Genomic DNA, 27,834 nt, shown 5'->3' with positions numbered 1-27,834 from the left:
TACAAGTGGCCTCAGTAGAATATCAGAGCTTAGGAACGGAGCTGTAGAAATTCAGTGGCATTTCTAAATTTCCAAAACACTTCTTCAGCTTCCTTGGTGACAAAAATATAGATGTTAGACAGTCAAGGTTCTAGTTGGTTGTAGATGTTGATTAGTATGAGCTATAATTTTCATTGCCAACTTTATTCCATTGGTGTGTATTTAGAAATGTAAGTTTAGGTGATAACGCAAAACTTGAATTTCACTAATCTGATCTCAGAATTAGGAATTAGGAACAAATAATTTGATGTAAAATGAGCTAGGCTAATTAGGTTTACAGATCTTTCATTTTGATATGGGCACCTTGGGCTCCCTTTTTTAACAAGGCAGGCATAAAATTACAGGTTTGAATGTTATCTTTCCTCCTTAGGATTTCATAATGAGCCATTTACATAGCTAACCAGACATTTCAGTATGACATACTGCTCAAACTTCATCACTATAATGATAACTTGGCTCTAGAACAGGTTTTGTCTGGATTTTTTTTTTATCAGTAGAAGGAATATGTTTGGCATATGAACCAGTAGATTATCAGCAGTCTTGAATGGTTAAATCTCATGAATCTAGTATTTCTCCATATTTCGGTATAAATGCCAGTACGCTGAGACAAAGGGCCGCCGGATGTTAAGCGTTGCTGGATTGATCCCTATCCATGGTCAGCCTTTACCCCTTTCCTGTAAGTTCATAACTATAGGGTGATATTGATGACAAAGTATATGAAAGTTTCTTTTTATAGAAAACCACTGAACTACCCCTTGTTACCCTTGTAACGGGTAACAACCATATCATAGAATATCATGCATAAGGAATTAAATATTTTCACTAACAAATTCAATTCTGCCAAACAATTCAGAAATAATGCTAAACTGTTTAAACAGACAGGAATCTGGCCTACAGTCAAGAAAAGCAGTAATATATTTTAAAAAGAAATACTTCAGTAGAGCTGCTTTTTTAGACAAAGAGCCTTTTCCCGCTTTGGCACAAAATGTGGGAAAGGAGCCAAGGTGCAACTTATCAGCTGTTTGACATCAGAGCAGGACTGTGTGCGTCAGCCCGCTCAGCAGGGACCCCTGGTTTATGGCAATGGCCCATTGCTTCTTGTCTTATCAGTTTATAGTGTCTGGCACTTCAACCACTGCTGTGTGAACCTAAGAGGAAGGGAGGTGTGTAATTGTGAGGGTAGGGTGTAGACTAAAGTTGTGAGCTAAGCAGGTTTGAGCCACTTATTACTGAAACAAACAGTCCAACATACTACATTAATTACAACCAAAGTTTTTTCCTCAAACTCAACCTTTAAAGAAAATATTTTAAGATTTTACATATTTATTTGGGGGAGAGAGAGAGAGTGTGCGCGCGCACAGCCTAGTGTTGGGGGTGGGGTGGGAAAGAGGGACTAGACAGAAGCAAACCCAACCGCTGAGCAGAGAGACGGACACAGGGCTGGATCCCAGAACCCAGGATTATGATCTAAGCTGAAGGCAGACGCTTAACCCACGGAGCCACCCAGGTGCTCCAAGAAAGTGAGTCCTTTTTTTAAAAAAAGTTGCTCTAGCTCTCTATGACAACACCCCACACTTATGCAAATATATTTCACGGTTCTAGCTCCAGAAGAGCAATGCCATTATATTGCATTTAGAAGAGTTAAAGAGAAAGCAATTTGTTAAAAAAATGTACATGCGACACTTACAGTAGCTCCATTAAAACATGCGTTCAGGGGCTGAGAATGAAATCAGAACTGCTTTCAAGTGTTTGTCAATATTTTCTCTCTAAAAACAAGATCTGAAAGGTGGCCAGGGGTCCACCCAGTAACCAGGTGGGGCTCCTCACATCACTCAAACCAGGATTGAGAAACTCCTGATGAGAAGCACTGCCTTACAAAAACTACCCACGGGGGGCACCTGGGTGGCTCAGTGGGTTGGAGCCTCTGCCTTCCGCTCGGGTCATGATCCCAGGGTCCTGGAATCGAGCCCTGCGTCGGGCTCTCTGCTCAGCGGGGAGCCTGCTTCCCCTACCCTCTCTCTCCGCCTGCCTCTCAGCCTCCTTGTGATCTCTGTCAAATAAATAAAATCTTTAAAAAAAAAAAAAAATACCCACGGTTCATTTTTAAAGAACAGTTGGATTTTAAAATTACCTTAAATTTGAAGTATTTAAAGAAACATCACATTCACTAAATATTTTGCCAATGTAATAAACTTGTATTTTGAATATCTGAGACAAAACATTGTTATTTACTAGTTTTGATTCAGCCTGTATGTTAAATAGTTCTGTATTAAAAGATTATGGTGCATTTATATCATGGTTTACAGCTATCTCCGAATACTATACTTCACAAACTACACCATCATCCTGGTCATACAGCTGATAAAACAGACTTACAAAATTACATTAAGCCTACTGTTTATTCTTCCTTCCAGCTTGCCTGTTAAATTAAAATAAATATAATCAATTTGCACCCAGATACTGCTCTGCATGGGCTAGAAGTCATGATGCTATAAACCAGGAAGAAAAACTGCTCTCTCCTTCCAGAACCAAACTTCCCTTCTGCCGGGGGCTGAAAGGTCGCCCTGCAAAATTCACGCGGAAGCCCTAATCCTCCAGGTGATGCTCTTTGGAGAGGGGGTTCTCCGGGGGTGATGAGGTCAGGCGAGCGGGGGCCCTCATGGTGGGATCAGCGGCTCCCGAGAGGAGATGCCGTGTGAGGACACAGCACGAAGCGGGCCCTCCGCCAGCCGGGAGGAGAGCTCTCACCGGGGCCTGAAAGAGCCGGTACCGTCATCTCGGACTTCCAGCCAGGACCGGGAGAAATGAACCCTGTCGTTTCACCCCCGTCGAGGGCACCTTGTCACACCGGCCCAGCAGACAACATACCCTGTCCTAGCCTTTCTTCCATACCGCGTCTGCTCTGCCCCCACGGGACACGTCCATCCCTGTCCCCTGCCCCTCGGCCACCTGAACGGACTTCGGCTCCGTACGAAGTATGAGAACCTCTGCCAGCTGCCGCAAGGATGCCTTAGAATCCCTTGCTTATTCCTGCAGGGGGTAAACCCAATCACCCAATTCCTCCCACGGGCCTTTCCAATTGTTGGAACTGAAAAGCGTGGCTGTGACAATTCCTTTGTTTCTCCCGGACTCCCCGTCCCAGGTCCATGCTCCGAACACCGTCTCCCAGACACACAGCTTGACCTTCGTTGTCCCGAGAGGCTCCTTCACGTGTCCTCTTCATCAGCTCTCTGAACCTTTACAGCTGTCCACCTTCTCCGTGGCCTCTGCCCGCTCTGCCCGCCAGGCCGGGGATCCGCGCGCCCTCCCACTCTCGGGTCTGCAAACTCCCTCTCTCCCCACGGCACAGACATCGCCACGCTCAGGCCGCCCCCCTCCTGGAAGGGCAGCAACACAACCTCTCCGGAGCGTGGGGGCCGCGTCCCACGCCCGCGTGTTCCCTCGTTCACCATCACCGTCCAACGAGCAGTGCAGGGCTTCCCGGGCTGTCCTTCACTCTGGTTCCGCCTTCGTCACCGCACTGTGACATCGGTCCCCAACGTGGCGCTGAATGTGCTTTGGGAACTAAGAGCCACCCCCCCCCCCCGCCCCCGACAGTGCCCTCTGGGGAGCTCTGCCTTCACCCGCTCAGACTCCGCAAGTCCAGGTCTTCGCGACCGTCCCTGGCTTCCCGGAGACGCTCTCTCCGTCACTCAGCGGCGAGGAGCAGTTCGCCACCGACGACTTGCCTACAGCCCAGGACGCACTCCGCAGACGAACCGCCCTAAGGCAAGACACAGGAGAACCGGCCAAGGACGACTTCTCAGGAAGCTGTCGGAGCCGCCGAGTCCTGCGCGCCGGCATCAGACACGGCCGGTGACACCACGACCCCGCCAGCGCTGCGGGGAGCCGGGGGCGGGTGTCCAACAACACCGGGTAGGAACGAGACCAGCGGCAGGAGCTGAGGACGGCGGAGGACGCCGGCAGAGCGGCGCCGCCCTGGGAAGGCCCGGTCCGCTGGGTCATGGCGCGCACCTGTCCGTCCGGCCGGGGGACGCTGTCACCTGCCAGCACGTGGACTTCCCGCCGCCGCCCGCAGGCTACGCTGTTTCCCCCCCGAGTCTTCTCTGCCCCCTCGTCTTCCACTGCGACGCCCGCGACGCCTGCTGTAGCTGCGCTAAAACAGAAACCATCCGGTCACGGTGACACGGCGGTCCCCGTCCTTCCCGAGGCCCGTCGCTCGCGGGAGCCCACGTCCGAGCCACGTCCCCAGCCCGCGGCGCAGCTCCGCAGCCCGCCGTCCCGCAACCCGCGCCTCCCTCAGGGCTGCTCGGGTCCCTACGAGCGGCTCAGTCCCGCCCCGACGCCTCCCACCGCAGCCCTGCACCCCTCCGGCCTCGCCCCTTCCCCCCCACGGCCTCTGCTGGGGACCCGGGAGGCGGCGGCCGCGTCACGTCGGGGCGGGCGGCTGCGGCCACGTGCGGACACAGCCTGCCCGGAGCCGCCGCGACGGCCACCTCGTCGCCGCCAGTCGTCGGGCGAGCACCGCCCGGGAACGGCCGCTGGGGAACCGCCGGGCGCCGCCGCGCCTCCGTCCGAGCAGCCAACGGCGCGGGGCGGGCAGGGCGCACGCGGGCGCCGCTTCCCCACGCGGGGCTCCAGGTCCTGCCGCAGCCACAGGCGACCCAGCCGGCCGGTCGGGAGCCGCGGCCCCCAGCCTCCTCCCGCGCCGGGCCTGGCTGCGGGCAGCCGCTCTCGGCCGCACAGGACCCCGCCGTCCGCGCCGGGAGGCCCCGGGCCCGCGCCCCGACCCTGAGCGGGCGGCTCCACGCGAGGGCCTCAGGGCGTCCCTGCCCGGCCTCGGACACGCGGGAGCTGGGGACGCGGCGGGCGGGGGTCCCCACGCCGCGCACCGGCCCGCGCTCGGGCTCCTCGCGCCGCCCTCGGCCGGGCTGTGCCCGCGGGCGGGACCGCGCCCCCGGCTACTCCCGCGCAGACCCCGCCCCGGCGCCTCGCTCCAGGCCGCCGCCAGCCGCTTCCGCTGACGTCACGCGCACGCCGGAAGTGCGGCCTAGCGGTCGGGGCCGACGGCACCGCGCTGCCTGGGACCGAGGGACCCCGAGGGACCCCGAGGCCGGCCCCGTCGGTGAGGGCGGGCTGCACAAACAAGACCACCGGCCGGCCCCGCGGCTCCCCGCGCCTGCCCGGCTCCCCCGCCGCCTCCGGCCTCTCCCCTCATCCCCGCGGCGGAAGCTGGGGGGCAGCGAGAGGCCCCGCGGGGGCGTGGGCTGCGGGAGGAACGCGGCGGCCCCTCCGCGGACCCAGCACTGACCGCCGCGGCCGCGTCGTCGCGGGGCGGAGAGCCGCCGGCCAGAGAGACAGCCGGCGCCGCGCGGGGCCGCCGCGGCGGACGGTGAGGCTGGCGCGGTCACCCCGGGGGACGGCGTGCCCGGCCGAAGCGCGTCTCCGCGGCGAGGCCGGACGGCCGCCGGCGCGGAGCTTCTCGGCGGGGGACGCCGGACCGCGGGGCGGGAGCCGCGTGCGCCCGAAGCCCGAGGACAGCCGTGCCCCGGACCCGCAGGTACAAATCCGGCGAGTCCGGCGCTGCCCCGCCGCGCGGACCGCCGCTGAGTGCGGAAGGACGTCCGCGGCCCGGCGCCCGCTCGCCCAGGACTGCGCGCAACCCGCGCCCTGCCCCGGCCCTGGCGGACGCCGCGCCGTCGGCGTCGGTCCCGGCCTGCGCGGCCCCCAGCGGACCTGCCGCTCCCGAGAAGCGCTGCCGCCGCGGGCCCGGTTCGTGCGTCGCCGCCGCGGGCCGGGCGAGAGAGCGGACGAAGGGACAGCGGGCGAAGGGACAGCGCGAAAGGCGCGGGACTTTACCGACCGCGGCGGCGGGTCGCCGGTGAGGACGAGGACGAGCGCAGTTCACGTCCGGGGAGCCGGGTGCCTGGCAGAGCCAGCTGACGGGAGAGCCGATGCCGGTTCCGAGGCCGACGTGCGGCCTTCCTCCACGCTGGCTGCGCTCCGCGGTAGAGGATGAGAGTAAATTACGCACCTTCTCTAGGTCCGTTACGGCGGCAGTACGGGAAGAAAGCCGGCGGGGCCGCTCGGCCGCTCCGGTCTCAGCGCTGCGTTTCTCAGCACGCACCGAAGCAGGAGTGCGCGTCCGCTGAGCCCGGTGATGGAGGGGGCAGGTGGACGCCGGGGTACCACCACACTCTGACACGGGGTACGGCTACGACCCATCAGAACTCCTGTGCTGAAGTCCTCTTCCCCCGTGGTTAGGAGGTGGGCGTGAGGCCTTCGGGAGATCATGAGGTCGTGAGCACAGAGGCCTCGACAGGGTCAGTGCCCCAGAAGAGACAGGAGAGACCCTCTCTGCCGCGTGGGGATAATGGAGGAAGGTGGCTTTCCCTAGGAGCGCAGTCGGCCCGCACCGACCGATTGTGACCGCAGCCCAAACTGCCTGCGACAGAGAGGAATAAGCATATCACTTAAAATTTATGATACACAGAATAAACAAAACTGAATTTCTCATAATGTTCTAAGGCATTCAGGCTTTGATCATTTTCCTTGGATAATGTTCATGTGCAAAAGTGCTAAATCCTACTTGGGCTCTGGATTAATTTATTCCTTTTGGCACAAAGGATTTAATAGCCCTAAACGGATCTCACATTTAAAGCAGAAAAAAGGGGGCGCCTGGGTGGCTCAGTTGGTTAAGCAACTGCCTTCGACTCAGGTCATGATCCTGAAGTCCCAGGATCGAGTCCCACATCGGGCCCTCTGCTTATCAGGGAGCCGGCTTCTCCCTCTGCCCCTCGCCCCTTTCGTGCTCGCTCGCTTGCTCTCTCAAATAAATAAAATATTTTTTAAAAAATTAAAAAAAAAAAAGGCAGAAAAAAGGAATCAGTCAGTTGTTCTGAGAGAAGCAATGACTAACGAAGTCCAAGGACAAGGAATTTTGTTCTGGCAATTTCACTTATTTTCCACATAAGCCTAGAAAAATCACTGACGGTAATTTTGGTGATTTTTCTTATCTTGTCCCCCCAACTATGCATTTATTTGCACAGTCAACTGTTTTCGAGCACCGACAGTATGCTAGGTACTAGAAATCTAGGCATGATAAAAACACCGTCCTTGCCTCTTACTCAAGCTAAGACAAGCCAATAAACAGTAACACACGAAGACAAAAGACGTTAGCTATGCCTAACCCACCTGCTTCCTAGGGCTATTGTACAACTTTAATAAACTAGCTAGAATATGTGTTCAAAACATAAAGCTCCACACAAAGTAAGGTGCCAGTTATTTAAGGTATATAATCTTCACCAAAAACAGATTTCCTCATGAAGGCTGAGTCATCATTACTGATCTTAATAAGATATGTAAAAGTACAGTGTGACACAATAAAAAGTAAGTGAACTGCAGCGAAAGTGTTAATTTAAAGTTAATGCAAGGTTAAGAAAACAAAACCAATGGAAAAATAAAAACTATATCATGAGAGTTTCATAAGTACACAGAAGCCCATGTTTTAAATCATTATACTTAACAGCTCTCCATGTCAATTTAAGAATAAGTTAAAGATCTGTATTTCAACTTAAGTATTTTTCTAAGGTGAGTTTGTTCTTATCAAATGATCTAATTATCAATTCTTAATAAATCTACCTATGTTTAAAAGCACAGTAAAAAATGAAATAAAACAAAAGATTGTTGAGAAGGCATACTGAATATAAAAACTGGACTCAAGAAGGAAAATCACCATAAACACCAAAGAAACAAGTAGATTCTTGAATCATGGGAACAAATACCCAAAAAACTCCCAAATTTTATTCTTTGGGGATTTTTATTAGCTATATAATCAAGTATAGATGATCCTCTCTGAACTTTGATTTCTTGACCTTCCTTTATTTAGTTGGTCTTTTCAAATTGTCACTCAAAAATTTAAACAGTATAAAAACGAAGTACATCAGGAAGGCTCATTCCCACCGGAACCCCCACCAAAAGACACAACTATGTTTTCCTAGTTATCTTACTGCTGGTTCCTTCATGTAGCAAATAATGACCTTTCATGAATACAAGCAAAGCATATCGAATGGGTCCACCACCAAGCATCAACCTTCACAACTGCTTAATTTAAATGCAAAGCTTTTCTGGCCAACTCCTTGTGATAACCATCGTGAACATCCTTTGTGTGCCTACTATGTACTAGGCACTATTCTAATGACTTTCCAGCTATTAAATCATTTAATCTTCAAAATAATCCTATGATACATTTGCTATTATGTCTACATTTTACAGAAAAGGAAAAGAGGACTAAGAGATAAACTTGCTCGAGTTTACACAACAGATAAGTAAGTGAGCCATGTTTCAAGTGAGCCTTCAGATTCCATACGCTCTAATTCCCACTCTCCTACTACAGCTCAACCTCATCCTTCCAACAGTTTATAAGTAAAAAGTCAGATACTGTGGTAGGCCCAAAAACGACCTCCCAAAAGATAGCCACACCTAATCCCTGGAATCTGTGAAAGTTAATCTATGTAGCAAAACATGAAATTAAAGATTTTGAGAGAAAGAACTTAGCCTGAATTTCAGGTGGGCCCCAAATGTTACCACTGTCACAGTATTGCACAGGGCAATACATGTGCTCAAGTAATTCACTTCACAGGAAAAGAGAAAGAAAAAAGAGTACAAATTGTTTCAAAGTATATATGGGGAGAAACCAATTAGAACAATTCAGCATAGCAAACTCTCAGCTCTCAAATTTTAGTTTAGTAGTTAAATTGCTCATCCTTAGCAAAAGTTTAAGGAAACCAGAAATGAGGAATTTCCTTAGGCTCTCAGGTCTTATATGGGCATAAGTTACTTTTGCTATAAACTTTCAGCATTTATTCCCTAAGAAGATGAAGGATGAATTAAATGAGAAATTCCTTCATTTTATTAATATGAACAGAACTGATGGAAAATTTAATCATTGCCTGTTTCATCAAGTAAAGATTACAGGAAACCTAGCAGATAGCAAATTCCAAATCCAGCCATATGAATGAGGGCCAGATGTGAAGGATACTCCGGGCTAATACCTTAGAAGGGAAAACACTGTACATCAGGGCATGCAAGAGGGAACCTTATTTTCATAGAGCACCTAGAGCAGAGTTAGAAAAGATTCAAACACATGCAGACTACTACTTAAAGTTTTTACAAACAACATTAACAAATACACTGAAATTCTTCTATTCCTTAGAAATAACTAGTAATAAGATTTAGTCAATCTTATAGCAGACAGCATAGAATGCTACATTTAATGTAGCCTCAAAAGGCTTCCTCCAAAAAGCCTTTCTGGTCCCAGTTTGTCAGATTATCATGTATGACCTTAGATGAGTTAAATCCATCAACAAGTGTTTCAAGTAATTTGGAGGTTTCGCCAAATTTAACGTATGAATGACCTATTTATTTTCCTCTTTACCGGATACATGTAACTGAAGGACTAAGGCATAAGTATTTTGGGAAAGTGCTGTTTAAAAAACACGACAAAACATAATTATTACATGTTGTTCAGGCAAGAGGGATGATTATTTCTGCTGTTTTAGAATTCTGGCTCAAATGACGCAGGTTAAATGAAGTGAAGACATGATAAAGGTCTCTGCACACAGAAACACCCAGAAAACAAAATCATCAGAGCCCTGTAGGTCTCAGAGGTCTAGCAATCAAAATCAGAAATTCTTACTCCAAGTACAATGCTTTCTTAACATTTTGGTTGTGTTGCCACTCCTATAAAACTAAGTGACTGTATTCTATTTTAATTAATATTATTAGCCTTAAATTTTTCATATCATCAACCAGAAATGCATCTTCTGTTCTTAAGATAGTTTATAAAGTTGCTAAATACTGCTGTAAATACTAGATGGTTTCATTTGTTTGGTTTTTTTAAACTGTATGTCTAAACATTTCAAACTAATTTATTCTTATTATAATAGACACTAGGAGAGAAGACCTCACCCCCAGCCCATCAACCTTGGCTTGATATTAGAGAAAGATCTTGGTGGTATTAAACTATTGGGGAATGAGGGAAATACAGTTAGCTTTATAATTTTACTGACTGCCCCGCCATCAAGGCAAGTATATTCTAAGACAAATCTGAAGTAAAAGCTTTTAAGCTCCGTTTCATTCAAGCTACATCTGGGTATTTGCGCAGACACTAGAAATGACTTAAAGCATTGTTTTTTAAGAAAGTATAGACAGTTTACTCAATTATAATAGCCATGATAAAATTATTCCCCCTCAATTAACAAAATGTTTAAATCAAAATAAATTTAAAAATGAGACAATTGCTTTGCCCAGATACTTGACATTGTATCATATTAGTCATCTGGATTATAGAAGCAGTAAAGCAAGACAAGAAGTATTTGTATTGGGAGGAGGAGGAGGAGCAGAGAGCGGAGTGAAAGGGAAACTGAGACTCTGCACATTCGTTATAAATCAGCATGGTCAAATGGGATTGTACTGCAGCCTTCTTGTCTATAAACCTTAATAGCCAGCACAAAGGGGGCTTTTCTTTCCAAGCCCAAGAAATAGCTGAATACATTTCAAGCGTTTTGCCTGACAAGTATTGTCAGCATGCCTTTGCTGTTTTTTTCAAGGCAGAACTTGGAATGAGGTTTAAATTTTATACTTGACATAAAATTGGTACAATTGTAGTCAGTGTCGAAGTAGAAATTATTTTACTGTTTTTGTTTTGCTTTGCTCTACTATAGTAAACCTGTTAGTACTGGCTGCTGTCTCTCACTCAAAGCCCAAGGCTTCCAATAACAGGAACCACAGCTGCACAGAATGGGTTGCCAGAGATCTGAACCACCACAAGCATTACTCATCTGGTCCTGCCCTGCTCTGCAGTCTTGGCCAAGAGGCAATGTCAAGTTCACCTCACACTTGGGACACACAAACGAAGAGCTTAAACAGCTCTTCAAAAGATACTTTAAAATGTTGAAAGTAGCTGCTGAATATCAAGTAGCCTGACATAAATGAAGGCTCTAACCCACCTGACATTGCTTTCAACGGGTTTTATGCTGTTTGCCAGAAGAACTTAATCCACAAAGCTGACCCATTCATTCGTCAGTGCTTTTTGTATAAAAGACTATATCATGTGTTCATAACAAAAAGATCTCAAATACCTATTTTAAAATACAGATAGACAAAAATACTATCACATAAAAAATTCATTACAGCATAAATGGTTTTAATTGAAATCCTCACATATATATGGTAAAGTTCAAAATGCCCTAATTAGGAGAGTTGATGATATGATTCGATATTCTAAAATGAGAAAAACCAGCATGAATGAGGTACCACAATAAAATAAAAATTTTTAAAAATCAAACAATGCATGTATTGACTGTTGCATCAGCAAAATCTACATCTAATATTAAGACAGCAAAATCTAAGCTAATACTACATTAGTCACATTTAGTATCTTAAAGCCTTATTAGTAAATATTTATGTTTTAATAGATTTTCGTTATAATTTAAGAAATTTAAAAATGGCAAATGTACTCCTATGCCACTCATCTTGTAAGGACACTAATATTTTAGTCATGTAGGTCATTCTGAGTAAGTTAAGGAAGTGAAGACACAATGAAAACCTTCCTCAGACTTCTCATGCTATCGTAACTCACAAAGCAAATTACTCTAAGTGAGCTATGTTATGTCATCAGTAATACTTGTAGTATAAAATGAGATTGTTACCAAATCATGCTAGCCTATAGTACATAAGGTTTCTATTAATTGCTTTCTACACTGATTACTTGATATATATTTTTATAATTCCTGGTAAGGAGGACCCCTATGGTATTGGATTTCAATTGGAGATAGCATTGTTTAATAAATAATAAACTTCTGCAAATACATATATTTTTAGCTGATAGACTAAAAAATCCCTCAAAGAAATAACACCCAAGTTGCAGGGAGTATGCCTAGTGCTCAAGTCTTGGATACCAAACTGTTATCATTAAATAGCACCAAGGCGGGGCGCCTGGGTGGCCCAGTGGGTTAAAGCCTCTGCCTTCAGCTCAGGTCATAATCTCAGGATCCTGGGATCGAGTCCCGTGTCAGGCTCTCTGCTCAGCAGGGAACCTGCTTCCCTTCCTCTCTTTCTGCCTGCCTCTCCGCCTAGTTGTGATCTCTTTCTATCAAATGAAAAAATAAAATCTTTTTATGAATAAATAAATAAATAGCACCAAGGCTTCTTGGAGAAATGGTTGATTGCCAGTCAAAAAATCATAAAGTAAATATGGAAAAATCTGTGCTAGAAAGGCAAGAAATGTCTAAGCTAATGGGAGATGTGTGAAATGGACTAAGGAAAGGATTTGGAAGGATTCATACTGGCCAAATCTGGAGCAGTTAGAGGATCAGAAATAATACATACAGCAATGGGTTGTAACACATTAAATATAAAGGGAGCAAGGATAAATATGATAATGTGTTATTATACATTGAATGTAAAAGGAATTCCTGGATCCATGTGGATACCCAAAGCAAGGGGGTGGGGGGGCCCTTTATAGGATAATTCAAAACTTAAATGAGGAAGGAAGAGTAGAAGTTTTCAAAAAACATCATTCTGTAAACTCAAAGTAATAATTCAAGCAAAGATAAATCAATGAATACTAAAACCACTTGAATGATTGGGTGTTGAGAAATACAATATCCACACCATCTCAAAGTATCGTCCCACAAACCATTCATTACAAAGAAGAAAAGATACCTTTACAGTGGAGACATCTGGCGGACACCAGCTGAACCTCATGAGCAAATTTAGCATCGCTAAAAATAGAACTGACATTCTGTGATGCAGTGAAAGTCTGTGCTAAGCTGGAGAACCATGCACTGAAAGAGGAGGAGTACATAAAGGGATGGCAGGAGGTAAGGCTGGAGGGCTTCACAAGATCCAGATCGTGAAGTCAGGATTATCTCTAATCTATGGATGAAGAAACTGAAATTCAGAGAAGTTAAGACATCTTCCTCAAAATCAACCCAATACCTGAGATGGGCAAAGCTGAAATTGAACCAAGTCCATCTGATTCTAAAAACCCAGATTCTTTTGACTACGGGAGCCTGGCAACCCCAACCTGAACCTCCATTCTCCCAAACTTTGCAAAGAAACTTGGCCAAAACTTTGATGCTATCATTCGCGAGAGGCCATGAGTCATACCAACAAACCACTCACATGTCTAGTTTAAAAAGACGCTTTCCATTTATAATTTTTTGAGGAAAAAACCCCCAAACCTGTTAATTCACTGGTTATATCTAAAATACCAATACATATTTTGGCAATTCTATAATTGCATCTGAGAACAGTAAAATTTAGTTTCATGCAATTTTGGAAGCAAACCTTACTACTCATGTTGAATTTCTGATCTCATTTCCACATTTTGGAGAGAACTCGCCCCATAAGACTAACAATATCAAAGAGATGTTAAAAATTCAACTTTTAAGAGTTACAGGCAAATGTATTGGCAATTTATTATCAAAGTATCTTATCAAACAGGAAAAACAAATGACAAAGTGCTTTTTAGAAAAATTGTACTTAAAATTTTCCAAACTAAAACATTTGTTCAGAAGTTGTTTCATACCATGAAAAAGGAAGTCTTCCCCTGATGTGTAATCAGGGTACAAATGGTATGACCCCAACTGTTTGACCTTCGGCAATGGACTCATCTTAAGGTTCAGATCTATAAAATAGTCGTCACAAGAGTAGCAATCTGGGGCTCCTGGGTGGCTCAGTCGGTTAAGCCTCTGCCTTCAGCTCAGGTCATGATCCCAGGGTCTTGGGATGGAGCGCCGCACTGGGCTTCCCTCTCAGCAGGGAGCCTGCTTAGCCTCCCCCCGTTACTCCTCCCTGTTCACGCTCGCTCTCTCTCTCTCAAATAAATAAAGTCTTTTAAAAAAGGAGTAGCGATCTTATAAGGATCATTATAATTAATAAAGATAATGGATGTAAAATTCTTAATAAACTGTCTAGAACATGATAATTGTTCAGTAAATGGTTCCTTGGGTTCTTCTATTTTGTTAAGCTCATACAATGGGACGAATCACAAATCCATTTTCAAAGAAAAAAAATTCCATTATCTCTATACTTTTTCCAAAAAAATTAGGAAAACTCCAAACTACTGATCCTGGACGAGGGGTTAGAAACTTGCTTTTGCTACCAGCTAGGAGCACGGCTATGAACCTTAAAGACAAATGCATCATGACTACCTTTTTGCATCAATGCATCTTCTCTTGTGTCTGGAAAGGATCTCCAGGTGTCTTTCTGGAATCCTTTCCTCCCATCTGCCCCCCCCCCCCGACCCGGGTGCACCTCCCCAATCCTTCCGGGGAGAGACAAAAGCCTTCCCATAAAGAACTTCCAGATCGGCCTCAGCTCTAACCCAGACAGCCTAACATATTCTCATGTCTTCCTTCAGGTCATTTCAGAACTGCTGTATTATAGGACAATTAGGGATGAATGTTAAAGGATACGATCATAATGAACTGTATACCGACCCTCCCCTACTGTGACCACCAGGCATTCTGACACGTAACACGGGCTTGCGGAAAGCAAAGGCAGATGAGACAGTGACGCAGGGGAGCCGCCGCGCGGCACCATGGCCCTCTCCTTCAGACGGTAGCAGACTTCTGTGCGCAGCCCTTGCTCAGTAGAGCTCCCTCCCTTGCGACGGGGCTGGATGCGGCTCTGCTACACCAAGGCACGGTGCCCCCACAGGCCCACCTTCTCCAGTACTACCCTTCCTGCACGGCTGCTGGAGAAACATTACAATCAGTTCTGGTTTTGTTCCCATTGGTCCTCGTCGTGACCTCTCACAGTTATGAAAAGTCAGAGGAACTCTTTGAAAGTCACTGCATCCACCACTGAACCCACATTAATTAGGAAACTATTAGGTACGCCTTAGTTTCACTGTGGTATCATCACAGACTCTGGGGAGCCCCAGAGTCTTTCAACAGGCTTAGCAGAACCCTTGGTACACAGTAAGCGCTTAATAAGCATTCATTTGAACAAGCCCCCTCCTCACCATATACTCTTGCCATACCACAGTTAGCCACTAAGGGCCAGGGCTCGAAAGCAGGAGCAGCAACACGTCACGGGCCACCAGCTCGGAGCCTCTAAGCCGGCCTCCCTGGCCTCTTCAGCAGCCAGATTCCTAGGGTTGGCGTCAGGTCTGCGGACTGTCCCGGCAACAGAGACTTGCACAAGCCCTTAGATTACTTCCTTTCTACCTAGAGTCAAAGCTGACACCAGTGGGGTCTTCCACTGTCCGATCTCACAGGCCAAGGATTGACCAACCGCCCTCAACAGATTCCAACTGCCGACACTGAGTACAAGCTTGTTCCCTTGGGCGCTGCTGACATCACAGTCCAACCATGGAATCTTCCCCTCACCACACTTCATACCCCTCCCCAGCCAGAGGCTTTCGTCTCTCTCAATCAACACTTCCCACCTGAATGAGAATTTGACACCTTACGATCAATCACTTCACTCCTTGGGGATTCCAGGGAAGACTCCTAGGTTTTCCACGCTACGTGAGGACACGCTGCCACGAGGGCCTGCGGCCTTTCCAACACACTAACCACTTCGTTGAGAGAGAGTGGCCAGCCAGTGCCCAGTTCTAAAGCATGATTGTCTATGAAAATGGCAGTGAATGAGTTCTCTGTAAGGTGAGGTTTTAAGATCAGGGTAAAACTTAATCCAATGAGAAAGTAGGTTGTCTTCTGAGGGTCTTTGCTTCTATTTAAGAAACCAAAGTGTGTGTGGGGGGGTGTGTGTGGGGGGGGGGTGTCCCCTAATGTGTCCTTCAGTTTACAGCATAGCAAATATTTCTTGCTGGGCTCAGTGTTACAAAATCAGAGCTCTCTTTCCCTCTCTCTTCCCCTCCCGGAAGATCCTGCGAGGCTCCCTGCCCCTGCCTCACCCTACCCTTCTCTCTGGATCCCACAGAGCATCCCACCGGCAGACTTCTGTCCATTCCTTGTCACACCTTTCACTCACACAACACACACTCAGTAAATGTCCTGAGGCCACTTCATCAAGGACACAGAAGTGCGCGTGTCCACAGGACCTACTAAGCTGCCTCCAGCCACCCAGGCGGGACTCTTCCGCGCATAGTCACACATGGGTACTTCAGGTCCTGCTCCTAGTCTGCTCCCTCCACCCTTGCCTCACAAATAAGGAATTAATTCTTTAAACATACCTGATACAGAAAGCTGTATTCGCCAGATCTAGTGTTCAAAGATTTATAGTTAAGTATGATTTCCATATTTCTTCCTTCAGCTACTCAAACTCAATAGCATTAACATTTTGTTTTGCAAACAGTTCTGTATGACACCTAATTTACTAACTTTACGGAGTGTTTGCTGTGTGCTGTTCTGTGTTTTATATCACTTAGTGGCATTAAAATATGTCATGCTTACAACTGCCCTAGGAAGTGGAAAGGAGGGAGCCAGTGCACAAAAACTAGTAGACTCCGGAGGCACCTGGGGGGCAGAGTCAGTTAAGCCTCTGCCGTGAGCCCGGGTCATGATCCCAGGGTCCTGGGATGGAGCCCCATGTTGAGCTCTCTGCTAGCGGGGAGTCCCCTTCTCCCTCTGCCTCTCCCTCTGCCCGTTGCCCACCTCACATCAAATAAATAAATAAAATCTTTCTAAAAAACTGGTGGACTCCAACACTTTCAGGTCCAGTTGTGCTCTCCTTCAAAATCCTTTCAGAAGAGTAATTACTTTTAAGATTTCCTCGTCTCTAGATGGCCCACTCTTTGACATTTTTACACTGAGAACTTGCTAATAGAAAACTTAGTCCTTCAAAGAATTTACATCAATTAGTCAGGCCGGCTGTTCTCCGATGTTTTTAATCTCATGCATAAATAACCAGAACAGTCTCTTCACGTCGGCCTAATTTATTAATACTACTACATGACGACACTGTCTCTTCTCGAAGTCTCTGTAAACATAAAGAGTTCTATTCTGAAGAGCCCTACCTACGACTGCAGTACCAACTTGATCTTGGATGCAATCACTCTTGTTTTGTTGTAGATGTCTGAAAATGAAGGAGAAAATCGCTTTCCTAATCAATATTTTTTGATACTAACATCGGTATACAATGAGCAAAGATTGATACGACCAGTCTGTCCTTTCCTTGCTGCCTTTTCTCTCTGCACAAGTCGCCTGGCCCAGCAGTCCCCTTAGGCTTTTCCAGGGACAGGAAAGAAATCAAGAAAGCAGCTCTAGCTGAGGCGTCAGGCCGTGAGGACACAGACATTAAACCAGTCCCGGACCCAGCCATCACTCTAACCCAACCAAACAGATGAGCTTCCACCCACAGGAGTTGTCCCAGGACAATAACCCTGCTGGCCTCTGCGGCCTAATGAACATATGTACCACTGGGCTGTCCTGCCAGACAGGCAATTTGGTCACCATGGAAAGTAACTGGGAACAATATTTTGGAGTAGAGGAAGAGGTACCAGGAAGTGAAGTTTCAAGGCCTAGCACTTGGGCAGACCCGTTCCAAGGTCTTGGCAAAGACTGAGTGAGGAGTTCTGGTGATATTTGCAAAAGTGACATATTTTTGTGTTCTTCTTCATAAAGAAAACATCCTTATGATATGAAGTTCAACCCCACAAAGATCCAGTGCTCCTAAATTATACCTTATACAATACCAGCCTCTCACTGAAAGACGGCTAAAGTCTAAGCTAGTCTGTATTTATGTGATATCAGAAGTTGTTTTTCCTCCAATATGAAAACAAAACTAACCTTCAGAAGGGAGATAACTAAAAACCAAATTTCATGTTAAGAACAAAAGAATTATGTAATATGGCATGCCTCCTTTTCAGCTATATCCTGAAACACCTTTGGTAACCCATGGCTATCTTGTTTTTAACTGTATTGTCTGACAAGTCTGCAGGAATAAGTCTGGGACAACAGTCAAAGGTCCCCCACAGGATGCTGCTGTGCAGCCATGTTGAGGAAAAATCCACGTACCAAAAGGTTTATGGACTTACATCCTGGGGCAACTCCTTAGAAACTCACGGATACTTATTACAAACAGGTATCCTACTTGAGCAACACAAGGGCCAAGGCAACTGTAACCCGTATTGTTCCAAGAAACAGTTAAATCGTAAGATCAGAGATGGGGAGCCCGGGTGGCTCAGTCGTTAAGGGTCTGCCTTCAGCTCAGGGCATGATCCCGGGGTCCGGGGATCGAGCCCATCAACGGGCTCTCCCTGCTCAGTGGGGAGCCTGCTTCTCCCTCTGTCACCCACCCTTGTTTGTGTTCCCTCTCTCCCTGTCCCTCTATCTGTCAAATAAATAGATAAACTCTTAAAAGAAAAAAAAAAAGATCAGAGAAGTAAAAATTAATTAATAAGTTAATTAAATTAAAAAATTAATCAGCAAAAATGACGGTTCTAACACCCCATGTCGTGGCTGGATGAAAATAGTAAATGCCCGTACGGGGGAAGGAGAGCTTTTGAGTAGGAAAGAAAAATCCTCCTGCAAGCACCTGGTGCTCCCATACGGCGCGTCCTCCTGAGGCACTGGGATTCCAGGCCCCTCCCATTCTGTCCAGACGACCAGCATCTGCAGAAGGTCTGGGAGGGACAGTGCACCTGCAGGGATGGGAGGGGCCTTCCTCCAAGGAGCGACTTGGTGGCAGCCTTCGGCTCACTGACAACTGGAAACAGAAGCAGCACTAGAAATGCAGAGAAAGAGGCAAATCCCATGTTGTTTGTGAAGTAGCTTTTACCTAAATGCTTATCTACTGGGAAATGAATAAATAAAAAGTTGTATAAGCAAGCAGTGGAACGCTACCCCCAATTAGATGAAGCAGGCAATAAAACCACACCAAACCATCCAAACTGGAAAAACTTCTACTTGTTTAAGCCAATTCTTACAGAGCTGGCTCCTTCTAGGATACGTATGAAGTACAATAGTCAAGACATGTACGTAAAGAAAATAGTATTTAGGATTAGCAGAGAGGAATGTGTGACAAACAGGGAGGCTTTGCCTACTCTGAATTTAAAAGTTAGGTCCCCTCCTAGCACCCAGTTCTTCTCTTTTGCAGCCTTTATTGCAATTTTTAACAGTAAATTTACTAAGTAATATTCATATAATTGCCTTCTTCTTCACTCTACAGTAAAGCTTTGTGACGTCATTATATACCAAAGCTAATACAGTACCTGATAAACACTAGGCACCAAGAAACTAGTTTCAATAAGTAAATCATTGTCTGTAGCTTCAAGCACTGTTGACACTTGGACATCTTACACATACGTGACAGCAGTTCAACTTTCCCTCCTAAATACCAGCTTCTTCTGACCCCACTGACTAACTGACATATGCACCTGAATGCCCGTTACCGGGCTACCCCAGAAGCTGCATTACAAAACTGAACTTAGCCTCCAAAGAAGATTGTTTCCATACCGTCAAAAGCATGCAAAGGTAGATACACTGAATGTCCTCTGTAGCACTACTTGTAAGTGCAAACATAAAGAAATCAATGGAAATGTTCCTAATGGAATGGGATACCACTTACTGTTTTACACTAATGAATGAAGGTGTTCCATCTCTGTGCACCTAAGTGAAAAAGCTGTAAAGCTGCTTGTCCTAGATTATTAAATGACAGAAGAATGTTGCAAAGGTACTGTATCTGTTGAGGTGATCATTACACGTGCATATAGTTGAAAACATGCAGGGGAAAAAACTACCAGGTCATGTAGGGCAGTGGAATTTCTACTTTTACTTTTAGTACACTGTTCACATCATTGAGTTCTCTAAGTGAATAATCCTGACACACAAAAAATGCAACAGTTAAAAAGCATTCAGAAAAACGCCTTTCTGCATTCCTCGTCTTTAGTACACACTTCTCGCTCAAGTTCACCAAGTCCAAAAACGTGGTAGCTTTCCTGGACTCCTCCTTTCCCGTACTTCTGAAACTTCACAAACACATCTTTAACGATTTTAATTCCTTCGCATCGCGTCTGTCTGTTCTCCCCATCCCATTCCCTCTGCCGTAGTTTAAGCTTTCCTCGTCTCCCTCTACGCGGTCCACTAACGGGCTCCCTTTCCTTCGTCGGTCACTCCCTCCACGCCACCTCTGACAACGCTTCCACACTTCCAGAATGTGCACGAGAGGAGGAAGCAAGCAAGCAAGCCACAGCACAGACTTACCCCTTCCAGGGGTTCCTTACTGCCTGCGCAATGGAGTTCACTGAGCTTGGTCTGCCCAGGACACCTGGTGAAACATTATCTCCCACCATTTCTCCGATTGTGCTCCATATTTTTCTAATAATAAACTTCTTGCAGTTCCCTACATCTTCCATAATTTTGCTCATGCTATTTTCCCTTAGCCTGGGATGTACTTCCCTTTCCTACCCTTGGTGAGAGTAAAATAACTTTTGCTTAATAACTCAAACCAGAGCTTCACCTTCTGCATCAAACTCTGCTTCTTTTCCCTCAAATGGAATGCTCCTTCCTTTGTGCTCCCCCTAAATCTTCCACTGAATCATTAAAACCAAGTGGGAACTGCCATGTATTGTACATGAGGGCCAGGAACCTTAGGGCTTCATGCATTCCATGCTAATGCTATTTTGAGGTAGGTAGCCTTCTGCATTTTATAGCTTATAAAATGCCAACACTTCTCCCACCTCAGGAATGACAAAATAGAAGCCAGAAGGGTTAGCTGGGAGGGCAGGGGAGTGAGAACTTGTCCAAAACCTTACAGGAAAAGAGATTTTGATTCCAAATATTTCCAGCACCCATTATACTGCATCACTTTTATTAACCTTTCATCGTATTTACTTGCTTGAATCTCTCCTTTTCTAGGTAAAATCCTAATCTTGTGGACAGGGACTCTTTCTGAGTCATGCTCTGATCCTCAGACCTAGTACAGAGCTGGGCGCACATCAAGAGATCATAGACATTTGCTGGGCGGTGCTGCCAAGTGCGTCAGGGAGGGCAAAGCCATGAAGGGCACAGGATGTGGAATCACACACCACGACCTTGAACAAGCTATTATATCTCCAAGCCTCAGTTTCCCTAAAAGTGCAACAGTGATGAAAAGAACTTTGTATCGGGCTACTAAAATGATTTAACAAATGACACAAATAAAGCACCTTCCGCACAGCCTGAAACACAGTAAGTTCTTGAAAATGCTGTCAAGTAGTTAAAATACCAATGACGAAAAAGAAACTCATAGAGGCAGGCATCTGCCTGTAAGGGCTAAGTTTTGTTGAAGTAAGAAACTATCCCAGAATCTTAGTAATGTAAAACACTAGGGTGGGGGACACCTGGGTAGCTCAGTTGGTTGGGTGACTGCCTTCGGCTCAAGTCATGGGTCCTGGGATGGAGCCCCTTCCTCCCTCTGTGTCAAATAAATAAATAAAATCTTAAAAAAAAAAAAAAAAAAGCAAGGATTTATTTGCCCACTGAAGTTCTGGTGATTTACCTCTACTTGGTTCTCATTCAAGTACTCAAAATACAATCTCATCCAGAACAGCACCACCTACCGCAACAGGGGTAGGAAACATGGGAAACTGTGGCTCTTAAAGACTTCCACTTAAAGACTAAGCCTGGGTGGTTAAGTGGTTTATAAGTCAGTCACCCTCAAGTCTATTTAACCTTTATTTGTGAGAGGGAGAAATCGTAAAGCAAAAGAAGGATGGCTGCACAGGGAGTCAGAAAACCTTTTTTCTGTGTGGAGCCCCTGCCCTATTTGGGCCAAACCCCTGTTTGGCTTTCAGTAGAAGCCTCACTTACCTCCCCTGAGCTCACCCGTCATGAAATAAGGAGTTCCACCCGTCCACCTTCAAGCTTTCACTCAAGAGTCTTCTAATGGAAACAGCGAAGGGCCCAAACCCGTGCTGAAGTCAATCCTAATACTGTTTCGAACCCTTGGCTCTGCTTGTAACTCTCTCCTGAAATGGTGTCCTTTCCATTGCAAACAATCCCAGAGTTTGTTTTTCAGCCCTTTCAAAACAAACAAACAAACAAACAAACAAAAACCCCAAAGGTATGAAGCTGTCCCCTGGTCCAGGGGTAAACTTTGTGCAAAAAAGAAACCCGTGATCGTCATAACTAACCATTGAGGTTTTCAGAGCACTTGTGACTGCACTGTAACTGAGCCTGACCTGACTGCCAGGCTCCCTGCACACGACTGACCGCATGCCCCCCAACCCGCTTCCACCGCGGTGGAACAAGTAAAGCACCCCCCCAGCATCCTACCAGTCCCCAAGAAGAGCTCTGACCAGCACTGCTGGGTGAATCCTTGGGCCAGATGACAGGGACATCATGAAGTGCCAGCCCCAAGTCACAGGCCTTCTAACCCAGCAGCGGAGCAAGGTCTGCTACCAGGAGAGGCATGAGAAAGAGAAGCAATAGTTACTAATCCATAGGATTCCTTCTCTCTAAAACTCACTTTGTTCAGGGTAAACACCTGCTAGCCTATCAGCAGCATCAGTGCACCCAAGATGTGTTTTCATTTCCTTGAAGGCAACAGGAAGAAAATTCTCCATACATATGAACACAGCTTTTGCTAAGAAAGCCTGCCACAATGTTTGGATTAAACAAGTTACATTTGTTTTATACAACTGTAAGTGCAGCGAAGATCATGCACTGTTTAGGTGATTTGAGCGAGCTCATTCAAAATCAACCCTCTTTCTCCAGGCCTGTGAAGACTTGCCAAATCCTGTTTTGAAAATTATACAGCCATCACTAACCGCTGCAGACAATTTCAGATGGTTTCCAAGATGGGATTCCATCTTTCCTTACTCCTTTTACAGCCTCCTGTACCACTTCTCCCTAGTACTGAACGCATACCTTGTAAACATAAAAGACAACACAAATTTCATTTAGGGTTTCAAAAATCAAATACGGAACAATATTGTTAAGAACAAATACCTACACAAGAATATCCATACTAGATTACCTATTACACATCTAAAAGTGACCAAAGAAAAATAGGAAGTAGTTTTTTTTTTGTTGTTTTTTTAAAAGATTTTATTATTTATTTGACAGACAGATCACAAGTAGGCAGAGAGGCAGGCAGAGAGAGAGGAGGAAGCAGGCTCCCCACTGAGCAGAGAGCCTGATGTGGGGCTCGATCCCAGGACTCTGGGATCACGACCCAAGCCGAAGGCAGAGGCTCAACCCACTAAGCCACCAAGGCGCCCCAGGAAGTAGTTTTTGATACGAACCGTTTGTTATTCTCCTATTTCTCTGAACTACGGCAACACTCGGGGAGGACCTATTCATTCTCTTCCCCAACCCAACACATGTAAACAAACATCAGATATACTCTCCTTATCTACATATGCTTGTGAAACCATCTTCACATTGGAAAATGATGTGAAATAAACCTTAAGACTTTGTCCCATACCAAAATGAATAGTAATCAAAGTATACATTAAGAAACTACTAGAATATGGGGCACCTGGGTGGCTCAGTGGGTTAAGCCTCTGCCTTCGGCTCAGGTCATGATCCCAGGGTCCTGGGATCGAGTCCCGCATCGGGCTCTCTGCTTGGCGGGGAACCTGCTTCCCCCTCTCTCTCTGCCTGCCTCTCTGCCTGCTCGTGATCTCTGTCTGTCATGTAAATAAATAAATAAATCTTAAAAAAAGAAAGAAAGAAACTACTAGAATAGCCCACAAAGCATCTGTTCCAGCAAGAAAGACTCACCTCACTACATTTCTTTCAGGAATAACTATAAAAATATCTAAGCATCCGCGCATCAAAACTTAATCTTACCATTTTAGCCAGTAAAACATAAATTCAAACAGAATGACATAAGAACTATCAGCAAAGTCCTTTATTACACCTGCAATCAGAAACAGTGCTTAAAGCTAAAAATGCATTCAAATCTGACACATACTATATTCAAAAATTCAAACAAAAAAGGATATTTTCTCCTTAGGAGATGGTTGCTCTTTTATACTTACTAATTTCCCTTCATATAGGCATACTTTCAACTGAAAAACAAACAAACAAACAAACAAACAAAAACTCTCAGTTTGGTTTTGTTCCTTGTATCTTACAGCGAAATAAAAGGTAATGTTTGTTTCCCAACAGAAGCTGCCTTTTCAAGAATAATGTTATATATCCTTTGTCTAGTTTGGATTTCTTTTTAACGTATCACACCCCATAACTCAGGCAGTCAATGAACTGAGAACTTAATTGATGACAGTCAAGAAAGTGCCTATTTGTAGACACCAGCAACCCACAGAACTATAAAGAAGTTATAATATTTATTATTAGTCACATCTAAGTGAGTCAATCTGGAAGTTCCTCATCTGAGCAGGAATATGAAAGTTGAGGACAAGGCAATATTTTAGTTGACAACCACACTCCAACACTTATTTCTCTCTCTCCAACCTCAGGCCTACATGAACAGCCAAACCAGCTTATCATTTCTTCTCATATATCCGACAGACACTTCAGATTCAGTCTGAACTGAACCCCACGTCTTCCTCCCCAAACTGGCCCTTCTCCTGGGACCCCTTTCTCAGTGCCCGTATCTGGAACCTGGAGGTCTTCATGGGCTCCCAGCCGCCCTCCCATCTCTGTCACATGCAACCACAAGCCAGTTGTGCTAATTACGCCAGAGACATCTCTCAGGTATGTCCACTCTTGTCACCCCTTTTGTCAGTTACTAGGTCCTAACCACTTCTGTATTATTTCTCCACTGTGCTAACTATTCAGTCTTAAATTGTGCCCCTTCAAACTATTGTTCATAAATGCCAAGTAATCCTTGGCATAACAAAGATTAGAGTAGAAATAAATGAAAATGAGACTAAAACAGAAATGATCATTGAAACTAAGAGCTGATTTGTTGAAAAATAAACAAAATTGACAAACCAAGGGGGGAAATGGCAGTGCTCAAATAAAATCAGAAATGGAAAAGCTGTTATAATTGATACAACAGAAATACAAAGGATCATACAGATAACTAAAAACAATTCTATGTCCCAAAATTAGACAACCTAGAAGAAACAGATCAATTCCTACTAACATACAACCTACCAAAGTGAGTCATGTTGAAACAGAAAATCTGACCTAGCAAGAAGATTGAATCAGCAACCAAAAATCTCCCAACATTAACAAAACCCTACGAACAGAAGTCTTCACTGGTAGATTCTTAACATTCAAAGAATAATTAATACCAATCCTTCTCAAACTCTTCCAAAAAACAGAATGGGGGGAGCCTTAAAAAAAAAGAAACATTTATGGAGCCAGCATTACCCTGAAACCGGACAAGAATTCCACAAAAAAAGAAAATTATAGGTCAATATCCCTGATGGACATAGATGTGAAAATCCTCAAAAAAAGAAAAAAGAAAAAACAAAACAAACAAACAAACAAACAAAAAACAACTTAGCAAACTGAATTCAACAATACATTAAAAGGATCATTCACCGTGAGTAATGATTTGGTCTAAGGAGGCAAGGATGGTTCAACATCCACAATCAGTCAATGCGATACACCTCAATAACGAAATGAAGGATAAAAAAAAGATAAAAATCTCAATAGATGAAGAAAAAGCATTTGACAAAATTCAACATGTTTATGATTAAAAAAAAAAGTGGATACAGAGGGAACGTAACTCAACACAATAAAAGGCAAACTATGATAAGCCCACAGCTAACATCATACTCAACAGTGAAAGCTGAAAGCTTTCCCTCCAAGACCAGAAACAGACAAGGATGTCCACTCTTACCACTTTTATTCAACACAGTATTGGAAGTCAGAGCCAGAGCAGTTAGGCAAGAAAAAAAATTAAAATAAAAGGCACCCAAATTGGAAGGAAGTAGTAGGGCACCTGGCTGGCTCAGTCAGTGGAGCATAGGGCTCTTCATTTTAGGGTTGTGGGTTCAAGCCCCAAGTTGGGTGTAGAGATTACTTAAAAATAAAATTGGGGTGCCCGGGTGGTACAGTGGGTTGGGTGTCTGTCTCTTGGTTTCAGCACAGGTCATGAACTCAGAGTTGTAAGATTGGCTATTAGGCTCTGTGCTCAGTGTGGAGTCAGCTTGGGTATCTCTCTCCCTTTTCCTCTGCCCCTTGCCACCGACCTCTCCAACCCTACCACACATGCCCTCTCTCTTTCACTCTCTCTCAGATAATCTTTTTAAAAATTAAATAAATAAAATCTTTAAAATAATTTTAAAAATTGAGGATTTTTTTAAAAAGGAAAGGAAGAAGTGAAACTCACTATTTGCAAATGGCATACTGTTATACATAGAAAATCTTAAAAACTCCATCAAAAAACTGTTAGAACTGGGACGCGTGGGTGGCTCAGAGGGTTAAGCCTCTGCCTTCAGCTCAATTCATGATCCCAGGGTTCTGGGATCAAGCCCCGCATCGGGCTCTCTGTTCAGCAGAGAGCCTGCTTCTCCCTCTCTCTGCCTGCCTCTCTGCCTACTTGTGATCTCTGTTAAATAAATAAATAAAATCTTTAAAAAAAAAACAAAAAAACTGTTAGAACTAAGAATGAATTCAGTAACGTTGCAGAATACAAAATCAACATATAAAAATCAGCTGTGTTTCTGTACACTAATAAGAAAATATCAGAGAGATTAAGAAAATGATCCCATTTACCATGGCATCAAAAAGAATAAAAGAGGGTGCTTGGGTGGCTCAGTGCATTAAGCCTCTGCCTTCAGCTCAGGTCATGATTTCAGGGTCCTGGGATTGAGCTCCACGTCAGGCTCCCTGTTCACCGGGGAACCTACTTTCCCCTTTTTCTCTGCCTGTCTCTCTGCCTACTTGTGATCCTTCTCTCTCTGTCAAATAAATTAAATGTTAAAAAAAAAAAAAGAATAAAATACCTAGTAAAGTTAACCAAGGAGGCAAAAGACCAGCGTATTGAAACTACAAGGCATCAGTGAAAGGAACTAAAGAGAATACAAATAAACAAACATATTCTGTGTTCATAGATTAGAAAATTTAATATTGTTAAAATGTCCATACTACACAAAGCAATATACAGATTCAGTGCAATCTCCATCAATATCCCAATGGTATTTTTCACAAAAATAGAACAATCATGAAATTTGCATGGAACCACAAAAAACCCTGAATGGCCAAAACAATCTTGAGGACAAAGAACAAAGAATAAATGGTATTGGTGTAAGACAGACACATATATCAATGGAACAGACTAGAGAACCCATGAATAACCCCATGCATACAAAGTCAATTGAGTTGTGACAAAGGAGTCAAGAATATAAAATGGGGGAAAGACAGTCTTTCAATAAATGGTCTAGGAAAATTGGACAGCAAAAGAATGAAACTGGGCCACTATCTTATATCCTACACAAAACTTAACTCAAGATGGATTAAACACTTGAACATGTAAGACCTGAAAGTGTAAAACTAGAAGAAAACACAGTGGTAAGCCCCTTGACATCAGTCTTGGTGAGGATCATTTTAATCTGACACCAAAAGCAAGACAACAAAAGCAAAAATAAACAAGTGGAACTATGTAACTAAAATGCTTCTGTACTGCAAGGAAACCATCAACAAAATGAAAAGGCAACCTACTGAATGGGAGAAAATATTTGCAAATCATATATCCTGTAAGAGGTTAAAATCACAAATATATATATAGAACTCCTACAACTAAACAGAAAAAAAAAAAATCTGATTAATATATGGGCAGAACAGGGTCACCTGGATAATTCAATTGGTTAAGTGTCCAACTCTTGATTTCGGCTCAGGTCATGGTATCAGCGTCATGAGATAGAGTCCTCATCAGGCTCCAAGCTCAGCGTGGAGTCTGCTTGAGATTCTCTCT

At 44.9% G+C, this 27,834-nt stretch overlaps 1 protein-coding gene across 7 annotated transcripts in view; it reads right to left on the bottom strand.

Moving 5' to 3' along the window:
* Window positions 1-27,834, bottom strand: part of PDE10A (phosphodiesterase 10A) — a 569,606-nt gene that overhangs the window by 223,690 nt on the left and 318,082 nt on the right. Inside the window, exon 1 of one of the 7 annotated variants that reach the window (XM_032338531.1) lies at window positions 15,074-15,895. The exons of 5 other annotated variants lie outside the window; for them this stretch is intronic. In XM_032338531.1, coding sequence (XP_032194422.1) covers window positions 15,074-15,089 — 16 coding nt within the window. In that variant the 5' untranslated portion in view covers window positions 15,090-15,895. Of the gene's footprint in view, window positions 1-15,073; window positions 15,896-27,834 lie in introns of those variants that run through there. One more of the 7 variants, XM_032338532.1, reaches the window with a different exon arrangement.

This window comes from Mustela erminea, chromosome 4, assembly GCF_009829155.1.
Source record: "Mustela erminea isolate mMusErm1 chromosome 4, mMusErm1.Pri, whole genome shotgun sequence".
Taxonomy (NCBI): Eukaryota; Metazoa; Chordata; class Mammalia; order Carnivora; family Mustelidae; genus Mustela; species Mustela erminea.
Note: the sequence above shows the minus strand (reverse complement) of the source record. Positions and strands in the feature narration are given on the sequence as shown.